This window comes from Ascaphus truei, chromosome 4, assembly GCF_040206685.1.
Source record: "Ascaphus truei isolate aAscTru1 chromosome 4, aAscTru1.hap1, whole genome shotgun sequence".
Classification (NCBI taxonomy): Eukaryota; Metazoa; Chordata; class Amphibia; order Anura; family Ascaphidae; genus Ascaphus; species Ascaphus truei.
The window spans coordinates 23,714,575-23,729,655 of NC_134486.1; the positions used below are offsets into that span (position 1 = coordinate 23,714,575).

At 44.0% G+C, this 15,081-nt stretch overlaps 1 protein-coding gene across 2 annotated transcripts in view; it reads left to right on the top strand.

Annotated features, from left to right (window-relative positions):
- Positions 1-15,081, top strand: part of PLB1 (phospholipase B1) — a 113,886-nt gene that overhangs the window by 79,201 nt on the left and 19,604 nt on the right. For both annotated transcript variants that reach the window (XM_075595412.1, XM_075595413.1), the window contains exons 39-47: positions 478-559; positions 1,630-1,734; positions 4,191-4,286; positions 5,853-5,924; positions 7,318-7,395; positions 8,518-8,578; positions 10,038-10,096; positions 10,647-10,714; positions 12,949-12,992. In XM_075595412.1, the coding sequence (XP_075451527.1) occupies positions 478-559; positions 1,630-1,734; positions 4,191-4,286; positions 5,853-5,924; positions 7,318-7,395; positions 8,518-8,578; positions 10,038-10,096; positions 10,647-10,714; positions 12,949-12,992 (665 nt within the window). The remainder of the gene's footprint in view (positions 1-477; positions 560-1,629; positions 1,735-4,190; positions 4,287-5,852; positions 5,925-7,317; positions 7,396-8,517; positions 8,579-10,037; positions 10,097-10,646; positions 10,715-12,948; positions 12,993-15,081) is intronic.

The following is a 15,081-nucleotide window of genomic DNA, read 5'->3' on the forward strand; positions in this document are numbered from 1 at the left end:
TGTGTGCGCGTGCTGTGCAGGTCAGTGTGTGTATGAGAATGTGAGAATGGGTGTGTGTGTGCTGTGCTGTGCAGGTCAGTGTGTGCAGTGTGTGTGTAAGTCAGTGTGTTTGTGTTGCAAATGTGATGAATATCGCTACCCATTTATAAACGTAAAATTCTTAGTAAATAGTAAATACGGCAGTGATTAAAAAAGATATTACCACAATCCCATTTAGAAATAATGCCAAATATGAACGCTGCTATATCGCCCCTTAGTGAATCTAGCCCATAGTATTTATACATTGTATAAAATTTTTTGCTCTGGGGCCTTGGATACATATCCCCCCCGTTTCACACACATGTAAGCGCGGGACATTTCCTGTTACTGGTAATCTGGCTGGCGTTTAGCGCATCATTTGCTATATTTGCGTTGCCGCAGCCAGCGTATTGCTGCCTCTGTTCGTGCTTTCAGCGTTTGTATTTTTCCTTTCTGTAGGATGCTTTGCCCGTGTCTCCTGAACGTCCCGGACGATTCCCAAGAGCTGCAGGTTATAATGGACACTAATAAAGCATACCAGGTAAATTCTCAACGCTGGCACAGTACAGTATGTGGGCATAGCCAAAAGACACTATACTAACACACACCAAGATACTGGTAATGGGCATTTAAACATGTTAATAGCACTGGTTCAAAACTGTGCTATTTAATGCAGCATTGTATGTTCCTCATCTTTAAAAAGCAGGAACGGTATCTGTTTATTTATTAACACACTGGATGCGCACTTGACCCTTGAAGTTTATAACCACTCTATCAAGCTGATTCAATAACCCCCGAAGCAGCTCAAGCCACTGGGAGTTTAGACCGAACATGGTGCAGTCAGCTGTTTCAGGGCTTATTGATTCAAACCCTATGTCAGTGGCTCTTAACTCCAGTCCTCAAGCCCCCCAACAGGTTAGGTTTTGAGGATATCCCAGTTTCAGCACAGGTGGCTCAATCAATGGCTCAGTCAAAGACTGAGCCCCTGATTGAGCCACCTGTGCTGAAGCAGGGGCTGATTAAGCCACCTGTGCTGAAGCAGGGACTGTTGAGGTTCCTGTGCTGAAGCGGGGACTGCGACCCCGGTGCTAAAGCCGGGATATCCTGAAAACCTGACCTGTTGGGGGTCTTTAGGTCTAGAGTTGAGAACTCTAGACCTGAAACAAAGAATACGATAGTTTTACAGGATAATATTCTTTGCAGGGAGTGGGATGGGGTAACGGTGCTCACTTTGTCCCTTGCCATTTACATCTTCACACTCAGTCCCTGTTGTACAATAAGTGGTGCTGTATGTGTGATTACCAAAAGGCATAGCAAGCCCAGGGACTATAGATATTGACCACGAGCTAAATCCACAAGATAATTAGAGTAAAGCATAAACTACAGCAGGAGACCTGTGTCTCATTATTATACATCCAGAAAAAGATCTGAAATTATACTATGCATCATTGCTACAAGAAAGGCATTTATTTTATGTGTAATTAATGTTCTTGGTCTCTGAAGCTGAACCTATTTTATTTTTGCACTAAATGGGGGATGTGCAATTTATAGAGCATAGTTAAATATGTTGCACCCGTCGTGCTATGATTAATGCCCAGCTCTCTCTCACAGCGCAGCACCCAGCACTTAATCGACACGGGAAGATATGATACCAGGGAGGATTTCACCGTGGTGCTGCAGCCTTTCTTCCGCAACACCCAGATTCCGCGTCTCCAGGTAATCACAGTGTCCACGTCCCCAGAGAGGTGTGCGTGTGGCTCTCTGTTCCGGCGACTCACAAGACTGGTTTCATTTCAGTAATCCGCATCTTCATTCGTTTGGAAGTTCCCACTAACAAACGTGTAGTTCCATGCAGAATATATAATAATACCACAAAGTAATCACAAAGCATAAGGAAACCTCTGTACAGTACGTACTGAAGGAAAGTCCTACTCCATGTGATAGCTGTACTGGGTATGCAACCTCTGCAAAAACCCATCCTATCTCATCTAAAACATTACAGTGCTCCGATATCTACAGAGTTCTGTGTTAATTAAGTAATAATCCCCGAAGAACTGGCTGGAAGAGTTGAAGGCCCGAGGCGACGCCGAGGAACAGACTGCTGCCCCCTCTACATCCACAACACATACCAGCAGCCCCCCTTTACACCCACTGCAGCCCCATGTAAACCCACACACTGCACACACACACATATACACACACACACACAAACAAAACACTCTACACCCACAAAACACGCACTGAAGACACACTCACTGCAGCACCCCCCCTCTACACACACACACTACTGACACACACAACACTCTTCACCCCTCCTCCACCCACAAAACACACACTGCAGTCCCCCCTCTGCACCTACAAAACACACACTGCAGAGACACAAACACCAACAAAACAGACTGCTGCCCCCTCTACATCCACAACACATACCAGCAGCCCCCCTTTACACTCACTGCAACCCCCTGTAAACCCACACACTGCAGACACACACATCAGCAAAACACTCTGCACCCCTCCTCCACCCACAAAACACACACACTGCAGCTCCCCCTCTACACCAACAAAATACACACAGCAGACACACAGCAACAAGACTCTGCTGCCCCCTCTACACCCACAAAACACACACCAACAGAAGACACACACTAATAAAACCCTCTGCTGCCGCCTTTACACCCACAAAACACACTCAGCAGACACACAAACCTTTCCCCCTCACTCTCCTGTGCAGAGCTCTCTGCAGGCAGGGTGGGGGAGGAGTCAGTGCCTGGCTGCAGGCAGGGTGGGGGAGGAGTCAGTGCCTGGCTGCAGGCAGGGTAGGGGAGGAGTCAGTGCCTGGCTGCAGGCAGGGAGGGGGAGGAGTCAGTGCCTGGCTGCAGGCAGGGTGGGGGAGGAGTCAGTGCCTGGCTGCAGGCAGGGTGGGGGAGGAGTCAGTGCCTGGCTGCAGGCAGGGTAGGGGAGGAGTCAGTGCCTGGCTGCAGGCAGGGAGGGGGAGGAGTCAGTGCCTGGCTGCAGGGAGGGGGAGGAGTCAGTGCCTGGCTGCAGGCAGGGTGGGGAAGGAGTCAGTACCTGGCTGCAGGCAGGGAGGGGGAGGAGTGAGTGCCTGGCTGCAGGCAGGGTGGGGTGGGAGTCAGTGCCTGGCTGCAGGCAGGGTGGGGGAGGAGTCAGTGCCTTGCTGCAGGCAGGGTGGGGGAGGAGTGAGTGCCTGGCTGCAGGCAGGGAGGGGTGGGAGTCAGTGCCTGGCTGCAGGCAGGATGGGGGAGGAGTCAGTGCCTTCTGTCCAATCACCTCCCTTGTCTAAGTGCAAATTTCACTCTTTATGAATGAAAACTGAAAGCTGATTGGCTGAAAAACTTGTCAGGGTGCCAAACATTCCGGCCCATTACTGATTGGTTAAAATTCCGGGTATTATCCAATCAGAGAGCAGGGTTTTCAATAATGCCAGGAATTTACCCGCTTTAGTCTAATATAGATATTAAAATGGACAGGAATGATTGAAAGATACAAATAAATGCTGAACTGGACACACATCTCTTTTGGTTTAGTAAATGGATTCACAGAATGTTTAACAGACTGTACTACATTTGCCACAAACAGCGTCACACTCAGGACAGGAGTTGGCTACGTGTTTAGACAATAATAACCCTAAACTGCAGCTTTGCAAAGTGTTGCATGAGGCCGGGTTACATTACAACCCTTAGTGAGGTAGGACGGTCTGTGCCATTTCTATACAGCAGGGGTGCGCAAAGTTTCTGCGCTGCGCTCCCCTGTGTGCCAGCCCCAGCGCTCCCGCCCCCCCCCTCCCCTTTCCTGTGTCTCGGCGTCAAATGACGCCGCGGGTCATGTGACGTCACGTCACCCTGCAGCATCATTTGCCGCATGTTAGTATGGCGATGCGCACATCACATGACCCCGTGGTGTCATTTGACGCCGCGTCCAGAAGCCTTATTGAATCCTGGTAAGTTGAGGTTGCAGAGGCCTCGTGCGGTCCCCCAGCATTTCACTAAAATGCCTCGGGGAAAAGCACGGGGCCTCTGCAACCGCCGCGCCCCCCAAAAAAAATCCAGCCGCCCCTGTTTGCGCACCGCTGCTATACAGTATGTGCGCTGATTCTAAAGGTTTTGCCATCACGCAGTATGTGCTGACCCGTTCTATTTCCTCTTTACCTTTAGGACGGGCAGCCTGACCTTTCCTACCTGGCTCCGGACTGTTTCCACCTGAGTCAGAAGGCTCACTCTCAGCTGTCCAGGTCACTTTGGAACAACATGGTAAGGTCACGGCAGAAACACATAACCATACGGTGCACTAAGGGAACTGTTTGGAATGAGCCTCATGGAGTTGAAATGTTAATGTTAATTATTTTTATATAGCGCCGAACAGGCACGCCGCTCTTTCCAGTGGGAGCATACACAATGTTACATATATAATTAGGGATAATTGCAATTAAACATGGGTGTAAACACAGAATATGGAATCCCGGTCAGAAATAGCTTCAATGTAATGGGAGGATGGGAGTCATAAACCAAGAGTAGGAACTTTATTATTTTCTTTGGACTTATTGGTATTATAAGGGTTACATATTCCCTATACAATTGATTATACAGGTAATTGTTTCCTGTTGGATCATTGTTATCCAGTTGAATATTTTCCGGCATTGAGTGCTGTCCTTTTGGGGAACCTTTTTGATCCTTCTTGGATCACACTGTAATAAATAACCAAGAGTAGGAATACTATTCTGCTCAAAGACGTCTTCTCTCTACCCCTTTTGTAACTGACGCTATCTCCCACCTTAAACCCTTTCTCACTCTCTGCCCCACACCTCGGGAATGCCCTCCCCCTCAATATCTGACTGGCACCCTCTCTATCCACCTTTAAGACTCATCTTAAAACCCACCTCTTTAACGAAGCACATGGGTAGCTCCGCTGGCTGATACTATACATCTCATACATCGACCGTGGCCCCCTGCAGTCGCAGTTACCAGAACACCCTCCTACTGTCTCTGTACGTTCTTCCCACTTACCACCTAGATTGTAAGCTCTTTGGGGCAGGGACTCCTTTTCCTAATGGTACTTTTATGTCTGAAGCGCTTATTTCTATTATCTGCTATATTATTATGGCACATGTATTACTGCTGTGAAGCACCATGTACATGGCTGGTGCTATATAAATAAAGACATACATACATACATACATACATACATACATACATACATACATACATACATACATACATACATACAGTACAAATGTAATAGGCATCTCAGTGCAGGACACAGAACATGGGTGCATTGGGGTTAAAGGTGACATCTCAATTAGTCGATCCAAAAAAATATTGTGTACATAATTAATTTAACAATCTAGCTGGCTTCCTTAAACAAATGAACTATCCTAAGAATATAATTATTTTGTTTATTTGGTAAATAGGCTCAAAACCCTCTGCTTTTGGGGACCCTGAATAGGGAAGTGTTCAAGTGTTCGACAGTCAATTCTTTTTCTCTACTGTTGCAAGATGTGGTTTTTCCCCAGTTTTCCATCAATGCACTGTACAAATAATTGTCTTAATGTATATAGACTTTGAACAAAGGACATATGTATTATTTGTCATCATAACTCTGTGCCAAGGACATACATGAAAACAATTGGTAACTCTCAATGTATTACTTCCTGGTAAAACATTTTATAAATAAATAAATAAAAGATGTACAGTATAACAAAAAACCTGTAATGTTAAAGCATAGAATTCAACAGACAAAACGTATTTTGTGCTTTTTACTTCTTTTTTTTGTTTTGCAACTAATATATTTATTTTTCCCACACCTTTTTTTTTTGTCAGCTGCAACCTCTTGGACAGAAAACAGAAACTCTGGACTTCACCGCTGCTGTGTCTCTGAATTGTCCGAGTCAGGTATGTATACATTTAAACTAAGGGATGTGTTTAAAAAAAAATGGGTCAATTTGCTCCAAAACACAGAAGAAACGTTTCCATCTCCATCATGTGCGAGTCTACCTAATCCTGCTTCTCACATTGGGCGCCAAGCTCTGGAGCAGAGGCTAGCGCATCGAATCCTAGCGGTGGTTTCATTTCGCCTGAACTATATTGATTTGGGTTTTTTTTTTACTTGTACAACATTAGGAGAAAAAAAAATAAAAGAAGGATTTTTTTTCCCCTGAAATTTGGGAGAACCTTTTCCAACTTCAAACTTTTTCAAATGTTTTGAGTTCTTCCCCCGCCCCACAAACTTAAAGGTTTGTCCAGTTTAAAGCAAAGAAAACCGCAGTGGGAAATAATCTGAGGATTCGCCTGTCCTGGGTTTGGAAAGCTCAGATTCCAATGTTCGTTCCGAAGTTCAGCTCCAATTTCCAAACGTACATTGAATTTCTTGAAGTTTGGACTTGGACCTGGGAACCTAATCGTCCTTATTACACCGCCCCCCCCCCCCCCCCCCATGTCCTTATGTCTGTGCTATCTTTCTCAGCGAAGTTTTCATTCAGTAGCTGCAGTAACATCATTTGTTTACAATGTTTTATCTGTAGTTGGAAGAGACAGACGCTTTTCTCAATCTGTTACTCATCTCTTGTGTATAATTCAAGAATACCAAGTAATGACACTATATACTGTACCTCAGAGATTGACAACCCCTGTCCACAAGGACCAGAGACAGTGCAGGTTGTAAGGGTACCCGCTACTTGAGCACACGTGGTTCAGAAGGATTGGGCCACCTGTGCTAAAGAGAGGGATAGCCTTAAAAGCTGGACTGATAGAGGTCCTTGAGACTGGGCCTAGGAACCTCTGCTGTACATGAACGGGATATACAATGTAATAAATGTATTTTAATGAATTTAAGAAAGGCGGAAAAAAAACAATCAAAAAAAAAAATCACTGCAGAATATAGAAAAATATACACACCATGGTATTGTAACTGGATTGCAGAGAGCTTCATTTTGCGATTTCATTGCGTTTTCTAAGTGTACAGAAATTCTGTCTAAATTAAAGGGTCCATTCTGTATTTCATGAGCTTTTTGGCTCTTTTCGTCAACCATCAGATATAGAAAGGGTCACAGTGATATGTTTTGTTTAGAAAGTATGGAAAATAAGTAACTGTGGGGTGGTAGGAAAACATATTTTGGGGTTTTCTTTATGAAAGTTTGTTGGCTGCAAAACGTGGGCAACAGTGATGTGTATATATAAAAAAAAGCACCCGTCACCCTACAAGTTGAAGAAGATGTTCTCCAGTGATAATTCTGCCGCAGTTGTTGACGACTCCTAATAAAAAACACAATTTTCTCCTGTCTTTTAGCAACAGCCCTTCCTGAAAACATATATGAACAGCAATTACAAGTACCCAGATTTACCGCCCACACAGAAACCTATTGAGGTAATTCCATTCTTACTCATTGATCCGGAAATAATTGAAGGGTAAGATCAGAGGGTTAATAATTCAGTGAGCCTCGAGACATCGAAGCCCACTGGCCATTGAGTATTTTCCATCAAGCTGCATAAAGTTCAATAAGGGGCAGTGGTTGAGGTGTGACGGTTAGGGTTGACAGGTGTCCGTTATTGAACCGGACTGTCCTGTATTTGGATACTCTGTCCAGTAAAAAATGAGAGGTACTGTAATACTGGACATGTATGTGTCCGCTATTTTTCTCCCTGGACATAGTGACCTGAGCTTTCACCACTGAGTCCAGTATTTTTGGAGAAGCCACCTGGCAACCCTAGTGACGGTACTAGGGGTAGCAGAGTGACGGTACTAGGGGTAGCAGAGTATCGTTACTTTTTTACTGACAAACATTTAGTCCCACTTTGTATTTAAAGAAACATGGATTTATTTCATGGAGCCTCTCTCACCCTTTTTAAGAATAACTATGACATGCCCGTTTCTGAAATAGGGTTAAAATAGCCTTTCCACAATGTTAATTTTGTAGTTGATGATTTGATTTTTAACCCACGCTAACGAGGAAAAGCCCGTCTTGACTTTCCAGCGCTGTTTTTTTGTTTTAAAAAGCTGATGCTCCGGTTAGGAGATATAAGCGTTTGAAATCTTAAGTGTCCGGGAAATTAAAATGCCGGTGGCTAAAGGTTACTGTGGTAACATTGGATGCTCCCGAAATATGAAAATCAAGATTTTTAACACTAAAAATGAGAAAGACATGCTCAGGAGGCCAGATAGTAGCATTATATGAGTTAAACTCATATAGGCGCCCGGGTTAGAATGTTTCTTTAAATACTGTTACTACCAATAACTCATATGTAAAACTTGGACCATGTTGCTATAGATTGTGATATTATTGGCACAGGTTATATCTGTGTGTTTCTATGCAATATACAGCAGAAGGTGGTGTTGTTTGCTTCTCTGCGGTGAACATATTAACCTCCTTTATTTTGGGGTATTAAGATGCAAAGGAGCGATGCTCGTGGTGAATATGACAGGCTCCAGGTATTCTGCTTAACATGATCAGTCCATGTGTCACTAAATGGTTTTCCCCTTGTAATGTAGAATTGGGGCAGTGACCTGACGTGCCCTGGGAGCGGCCCTTCCAACCCAATACCAAGATCAGGTGAGGATCAGTGCACCTACAAGGAGACCTGTATAAAGGAAGCCATCAATCCAGCGTATCAGATCTCACTCACTCATTACAGGCATACCCTGCATTAACGTACGCAATGGGACCGGAGCATCTATGTAAAGTGAAAATGTACTTAAAGTGAAGCACTACCTTTTTCCCACTTATGCATGTACTGTACTGCAATCGTCATATACGTGCATAACTGATGTAAATAACACATGTGTAACAGGCTCTATAGTCTCCCCGCTTGCGCACAGCTTCGGTACGGGTAGGGAGCCGGTATTGCTGTTCAGGACGTGCTGACAGGCGCATGCGTGAGCTGGCGTTTGCCTATTTAGCGAGATGTACTTACTCGCGAGTGTACTTAAAGTGAGTGTCCTTAAAGCGGGGTATGCCTGTATTGTAGACCAGCACTCCAAACATCGATGGTCAATCACGCCTCTGGTCACTGTTGTGTGGTTCAAGTAGATAGCTGTTAAAGATTGATAATACCTCCCGCACTTACTGTAATGGAGTGGATATCCCGTAATGTTTTGGTTTAGTTCACAATAATGGATGCTGTAGGCAGGGTTGAATTTAAAAATCCGCCTCCCGTAGGCACTTACCTGGGTGCTGCCCGCGGCGCCTCCTCCTCAGCGCCACCCCTCCTTTAGCATTGCTGCGCCATGTGACGCTGCAACATGACGGCATCGCATTGCCATGGCAATGTGACATCACATGGTGCCGAGTTACCATGGCAGCATGACATGCGGCGTTAGGTGACATCACGTTGGCAGGGCAACACGATGCTATATGACGTCACAGTGACAACGCTGAAGGAGGGGGGTGGCACTGCAGGAGAAGGTAAGAACTTTACAGAGGCCACACGCTCTCCCCCGTCTATCAGTGGGGAAGAGAGTGGGGCTGCATTATTTTGGGGGTGAGGGGGAAGAAAATATGCCGCCTGGGCCTAATGGGAAATCCGCCACTGGCTGTAGGCGATGCCTGCAAAGGTAACTACAGGAGACTTGTGTTTGGAGAAGTTAACGTAGGCTTTTATTCAGTCAAAGTTCAGCAATGCAAAAATACAAGCTCTGGCAAGTAAAAGTCCATATTCATACTATAACACAGCCACACACTTCAAACCTAGTGTCCCTCTACAGGCCAGTAACAGGCAACTGTGACTGCATGCTGCCTGTCTTTTAAATTTGCAACCCCAGGGGGCTCGTTAATACTCTACGCAGGGATTAACTGTTTGCTGGTCAACACCCAACAGTCCTAACTGTTGCTAACTGGCTTGTGCCTGCAACAGGTGCAGTGAATGAAGTCCCAGGAATGTCATGACTTTATGCCGTTCTAAACATAGTAGAACGATACAGGGACAGTGGATCCATAGCTATTATCCCCTGGCTACTGTTGCTGGTAAACGTGCATAAATAACTACACATGCATTCTCTTTCTCATCCTTTAGTTCATAAACTACGTCCAGCTGACATCAAGGTGGTAGCAGCGCTGGGTGATTCACTAACTGTAAGTGTAAAAGCTGTGCTGTTTTAATTTTGCTAAAACTATTTACACTTGAAATCTTCTACATCTTATCATGCACATGGTTTGCCATTTGGCCCCAGTTTGGCGTCAGCCAATGGTGTTTTTCACTTTGGGCTTTTTGTATCTTCTATCCCAATGTAAAAACTGGAATTGGCTGATGCTGTTACTTTATAAGTGTCCAAATAATACCTATAGTGGTAGGGTACTGTGGATGCACAACACCTGTAAAACAAACTGACTTCAGGAACTTTAATACACATGTGAAGGGGTCATTGTTTCTATGCCTGACGGTCACTTCGGCCTGTGTAGAATAAAGCCCTAAATGTCTGAGTTCTGGAACATTACATCATGTGTTGACAAGAAATTAAAAAGAACACATGGTCTGATTCAACAGACACATTTTTTCCGGCCAACTGATGCTGTGTGTATATGCATGTTTCAGGATATACCTGAGAGCAATAAACAATAATAACTATGCAGAAACACTCAGAGATCGTGCTCTGGTTCTTACTAGTTTGAGCTTTGCATGTAGGCTGCCTTTGGGGCCAAAGCCACCGGACTCGCTGACCTGTCTGAAGAATGGAGAGGTGTTTCCTGGAGGTAAGACATTCCCACTTACCTCTGCTTCTATAGTGTTGGTGCTACAATATATTTCATGAAAGGGGATATCCTCACATACAGATTGTTATATTCGTGTGTGTGTGTGTATATATATATATATATGTACAGGCATACACCGCTTTAAGGACATTCACTTTAAGTACACTCGCGAGTAAGTACACATCGCTCAATAGGCAAATGGCAGCTCACGCATGCGCCTGTCAGCACGTCCTGAACAGCAATACCCTGTACCGAAGCTGTGCGCAAGCGGGGAGACTATAGAGCCTGTTACACATGTCTTATTTACATCAGTTATGCACGTATATGACGATTGCAGTACAGTACATGCATCGATAAGTGGGGAAAAGGTAGTGCTTCACTTTAAGTACATTTTCGCTTTAAATACATGCTCCGGTCCAATTGTGTACGTTAATGCGGGGTATGCCTGTATATACAGTATATATAGTTGTAGAAAAGTTTATTACCCCCGCTGGCACATTATGGTGGTATATTCTGTGTTATCACAGGCACGCCCTTTCCTCTGTTGCTCGACTGATAAAACTCTGACTCAGGCCCTTACATTTAAAATCGCTTCGCAAACAGGATTCTGGAATCCACTAATAGTAACCACACAAATAATCAAAAGATTATACACAGCCCCCTGTAATTGCACTCAAGGTAAATGACAAGATATTTGTGATGTCAATAAAGGTGTGAGGCAGTGAATAGCCAAATACTAGTATAGGATACACAGACAAAAAGGTCACACTACTATATAAATAAAATAAAACTTTAATAATAATATTATAAAATTCCATTGAGAATACCTGTATGCTCTTGTCTGCAGCCTGTTCTATAGCGTATTGATTACACTATAGCTATTTGGAACACATAGTGTTCAATAAGTACCGTTACCCTACACATCTGGGGATTTTACCAATGCACTTTTATGCATTTTTTATTGTGTTTCGTCGGTTTTTATAGCATAGATTATTAAAGTTTTGTTATTTTATTTATATAGTAGTGTGACCTTTTTGTCTGTGTATCCTAGACTAGGATTTGGCTATTCACTGCCTCACACCTTTATTGACATCACAATTATCTTGTCATTTACCTTGAGTGCAATTACAGGGGGCTGTGTATAATCTTTTGATTATTTGTGTGGTTTCTATTGGTTTCCCCCTTGCACCAGGTAATTTGTGTTTCTATGTTTGTTGGTTTGGTGCAGCGACGTATTTTTGTGTGTTTATATCCACTAATAGTAGTAATCATAAACATCTCTATTAGAACGCACAAGAAGATTGGCATTTTGCTTTTTTTCCCCTGTAAACTTCTGCATTTCAGGGTTTTTTGTTTACACATGTAAAGTCAACCGATAACACTCCATTTTTTTTTTTAGTTTTTAGAAAGGCCTATTCTGTTTATATTGTACACATGTGTAGCCCTGCTTCCCCCACCCCTAAGTGAGATCAGGGGGGTGGCTGTAAATAGTTACTGGTGCTGCCCTTTTACCTGTTGGCTGGCAGGAGCCTAAGGCCTCTTCCAGGGTGAAGGGAAGAGCAGAGCAGGCTGGCGCTCATGAGCAGTGACGTCACCTGCATGTAAGCAGGAGACAAAACCTGTCCTGCGAGAGGAAATTTGCGAGCGGCGAGGGGCGTGTCAGGGGGGGGGGCGTGTCAGTGAGACGGGGGGGCATCTATTGCAGTTATATATATATATATATATATATATATATATATATATATATAGTGTTCGACAAACCTTAACATTTGCACGCCCCGGGCGAGTGGATTTAACATCGTGGCGAGCTCCTATTGGCCCAAGCAGCACACGTGTGGTTGTGGCGAGTAGATTTTTTTGTTAGGCGAGTAGATGTTTTGGTGATTTGTCGACCACTGTATATATATATATATATTTATGGAGATATATATATCTCTATATATCTCTCTCTATATATATATATATATATATATCTCTATATATATACATGTAGAGGTATCAGTACCGTGTTAGCCGAGCTTCAATAATCAAAAAATAAATAGATGATACAGTTCAGGTCTTTAATGAACGAAAGTAGCATTAATGCCAATCTGCCTTTCACAGATACAAATTCTCAGTCCTCTAGATGTCACAATAAGAGGACTTTCTAAATACCCCTGGGCACTAGTACAGTAAGGAGAGTACATTAGTTGAATTATTGCCTTGCAACTAAAACTATTTCTTTTTCATTCTAGTATCGGTGGGGACGGATCTCTGGAGACATATACAACACTGCCAAGTAAGTGTGAAAGGAACTGAAATAAATGAAATGCTACTTTTATTTCTGATATAGGTTTATTTTTAGTTTCAATCCCAGGTCTTATAGAGCCTACAATTTACATTTTGGTGAGTTAGACGTAAGGTGCTAAGAGGACATTTCCACTAGACTAGTCTTCGTCCTAAAAGTAAAAATCGCCAACTAGCTTTTGTGCTTTTTAAAGTTGTGTTTGACTGGAAGACATTGGGGGTCACTTTCCGGCGCCAGAAGACATCTCCTGACCCATTCTCTTGAATGCGTTATAGAAACATAAAATATGACGGCAGATGGGAACCAGTCAGCCCACCTCGTCTGCCCAAGTTTCTATCTGTTGTAAAACCTTCAACACCATTTCCTCCATCCTTTAATTTTAGGATAGCAGGATAGCCTTACGTCTTCCCCAAGCATTTTTTGTTATTCCCTTAATGCATCAACCCGTACCACCTCGGTTGGGAGTCTATTTCCCAAATCCACCACTTATTCCCTGGGAAAGTACTCCTGGACCTCACCTCACATAAACTTCTCCGCTGTACCTTGTTGCAGGGGTGCGCAAACTTCTCGAGCTGCGGCCCCCCTGCCGAGAGCCGCAGCGTTCACGCCCCCCCCCCCCTCTCCTAAGGCACGGCGTCAAATGATGTCGTGGGTCATTTGATGCTCGTTACCATGGCGACGCGTGACGTCACATGACCCCACGAAGACAGAAGAACCGGGCAGGGACCAGGTAAGAGAGTAACAGAGGCCTCACACCTTCTCCGGCATTTAAATTAAATGCCGTGGGGAAGAGCACAGGACCTCTGTTACCGGCGCGCACCCCCCCTAGAGATTCTCGCGCCCCCCACTTTGCGCACCGCTGCCTTGTTGAAACCCTTTATATATTTCAATCATATCCTCCCTCTCCGTTCTTTCCTCAAAGCTGAATATATATCGAGGTCCTTTAGTCATTCCTGGTGTGTTGTGATGCGCACAATGTGCCATTTCAGTAGCCCCTTTTTTTGGCCAATCTCTAATTCACTTGTGTCCTTCTGGAGAAATGGGGCTATATTTATTTAGCAATTGTCTGTCAAAAGGAAGCTTCCAGCGACGACAAACACCGTACAGACTATTCAAGTCAATGGGCTGTAACGTGTCTAGCATGCCTGAAAATGTCTTCTGGCAAAAGACTGCTTAGTAAATATGGGCCTTGATTTTCAGAAATCACCATAATACTCCAGGTGACCTAAACAGCGGCATTACTTATACAGACGGATTTGGGGCGGGTTTCAATCTGTGCAGATCCATTGAAAACCTGCCACTGGGTACAACCTGTTTGCTGAATCCGTGGGTTGGATTCTAGAAATCGGTCCACGGGTTTCGGAATCCGCGGAGTGTATCGGTAATAATAATAAAGAATCTGCAAAACGGAAAAAAAATCGCCCTTTTTCAGATTGATCCGCTGAAATCCGCGGACCAAAGGAACTGGACGATCCCCTGCGGATCCAAAACTGCCCAAAAACTTGCACATCTCTAATTAGCACCTCTCTGTTTATGCTACTAACATGGCATAGCATTGCTTAGTAACATTTGGTCTCTGATTCTAATTCAAGATATGATTGATGCCTTACATTTGTGCCCAAAAGCTTGCTTTTAAACAGCAAGAAACCCCCAGAATATACAGCACATGCTAGTTTAATGATGGCCCTTAGGTCTCTCCTACTGGTCTTCTATAATTGAGGTCCTCTTGAGATAACAAGCAGGTTTGGAATGAATACGTTGCCAGCCACACTCTGTGTCATCATAGCATGTCCATCCAGTCCCTGTCCTCTTACTTGAATCCCAGTGCATTCTCAACCTCAGCAATGCTGCAGTTGTAGGAGAAATGTCTTGGATATGAAGGACTGAACTAGTCTCATGACAATATTGGATTATGTCGGCAGAATTATATTGTATTTTTATTTATATGCCACCAACCATGTACTTAGCGTTTTACAGATTGGTAATTTAAGTTGTTTTTATTCAATCTGTACTGATTTAGATATACAGGAATTAATGCCTGACTTTTTCCCACTAATCATGTTCCAATAGGGAAGGGGTG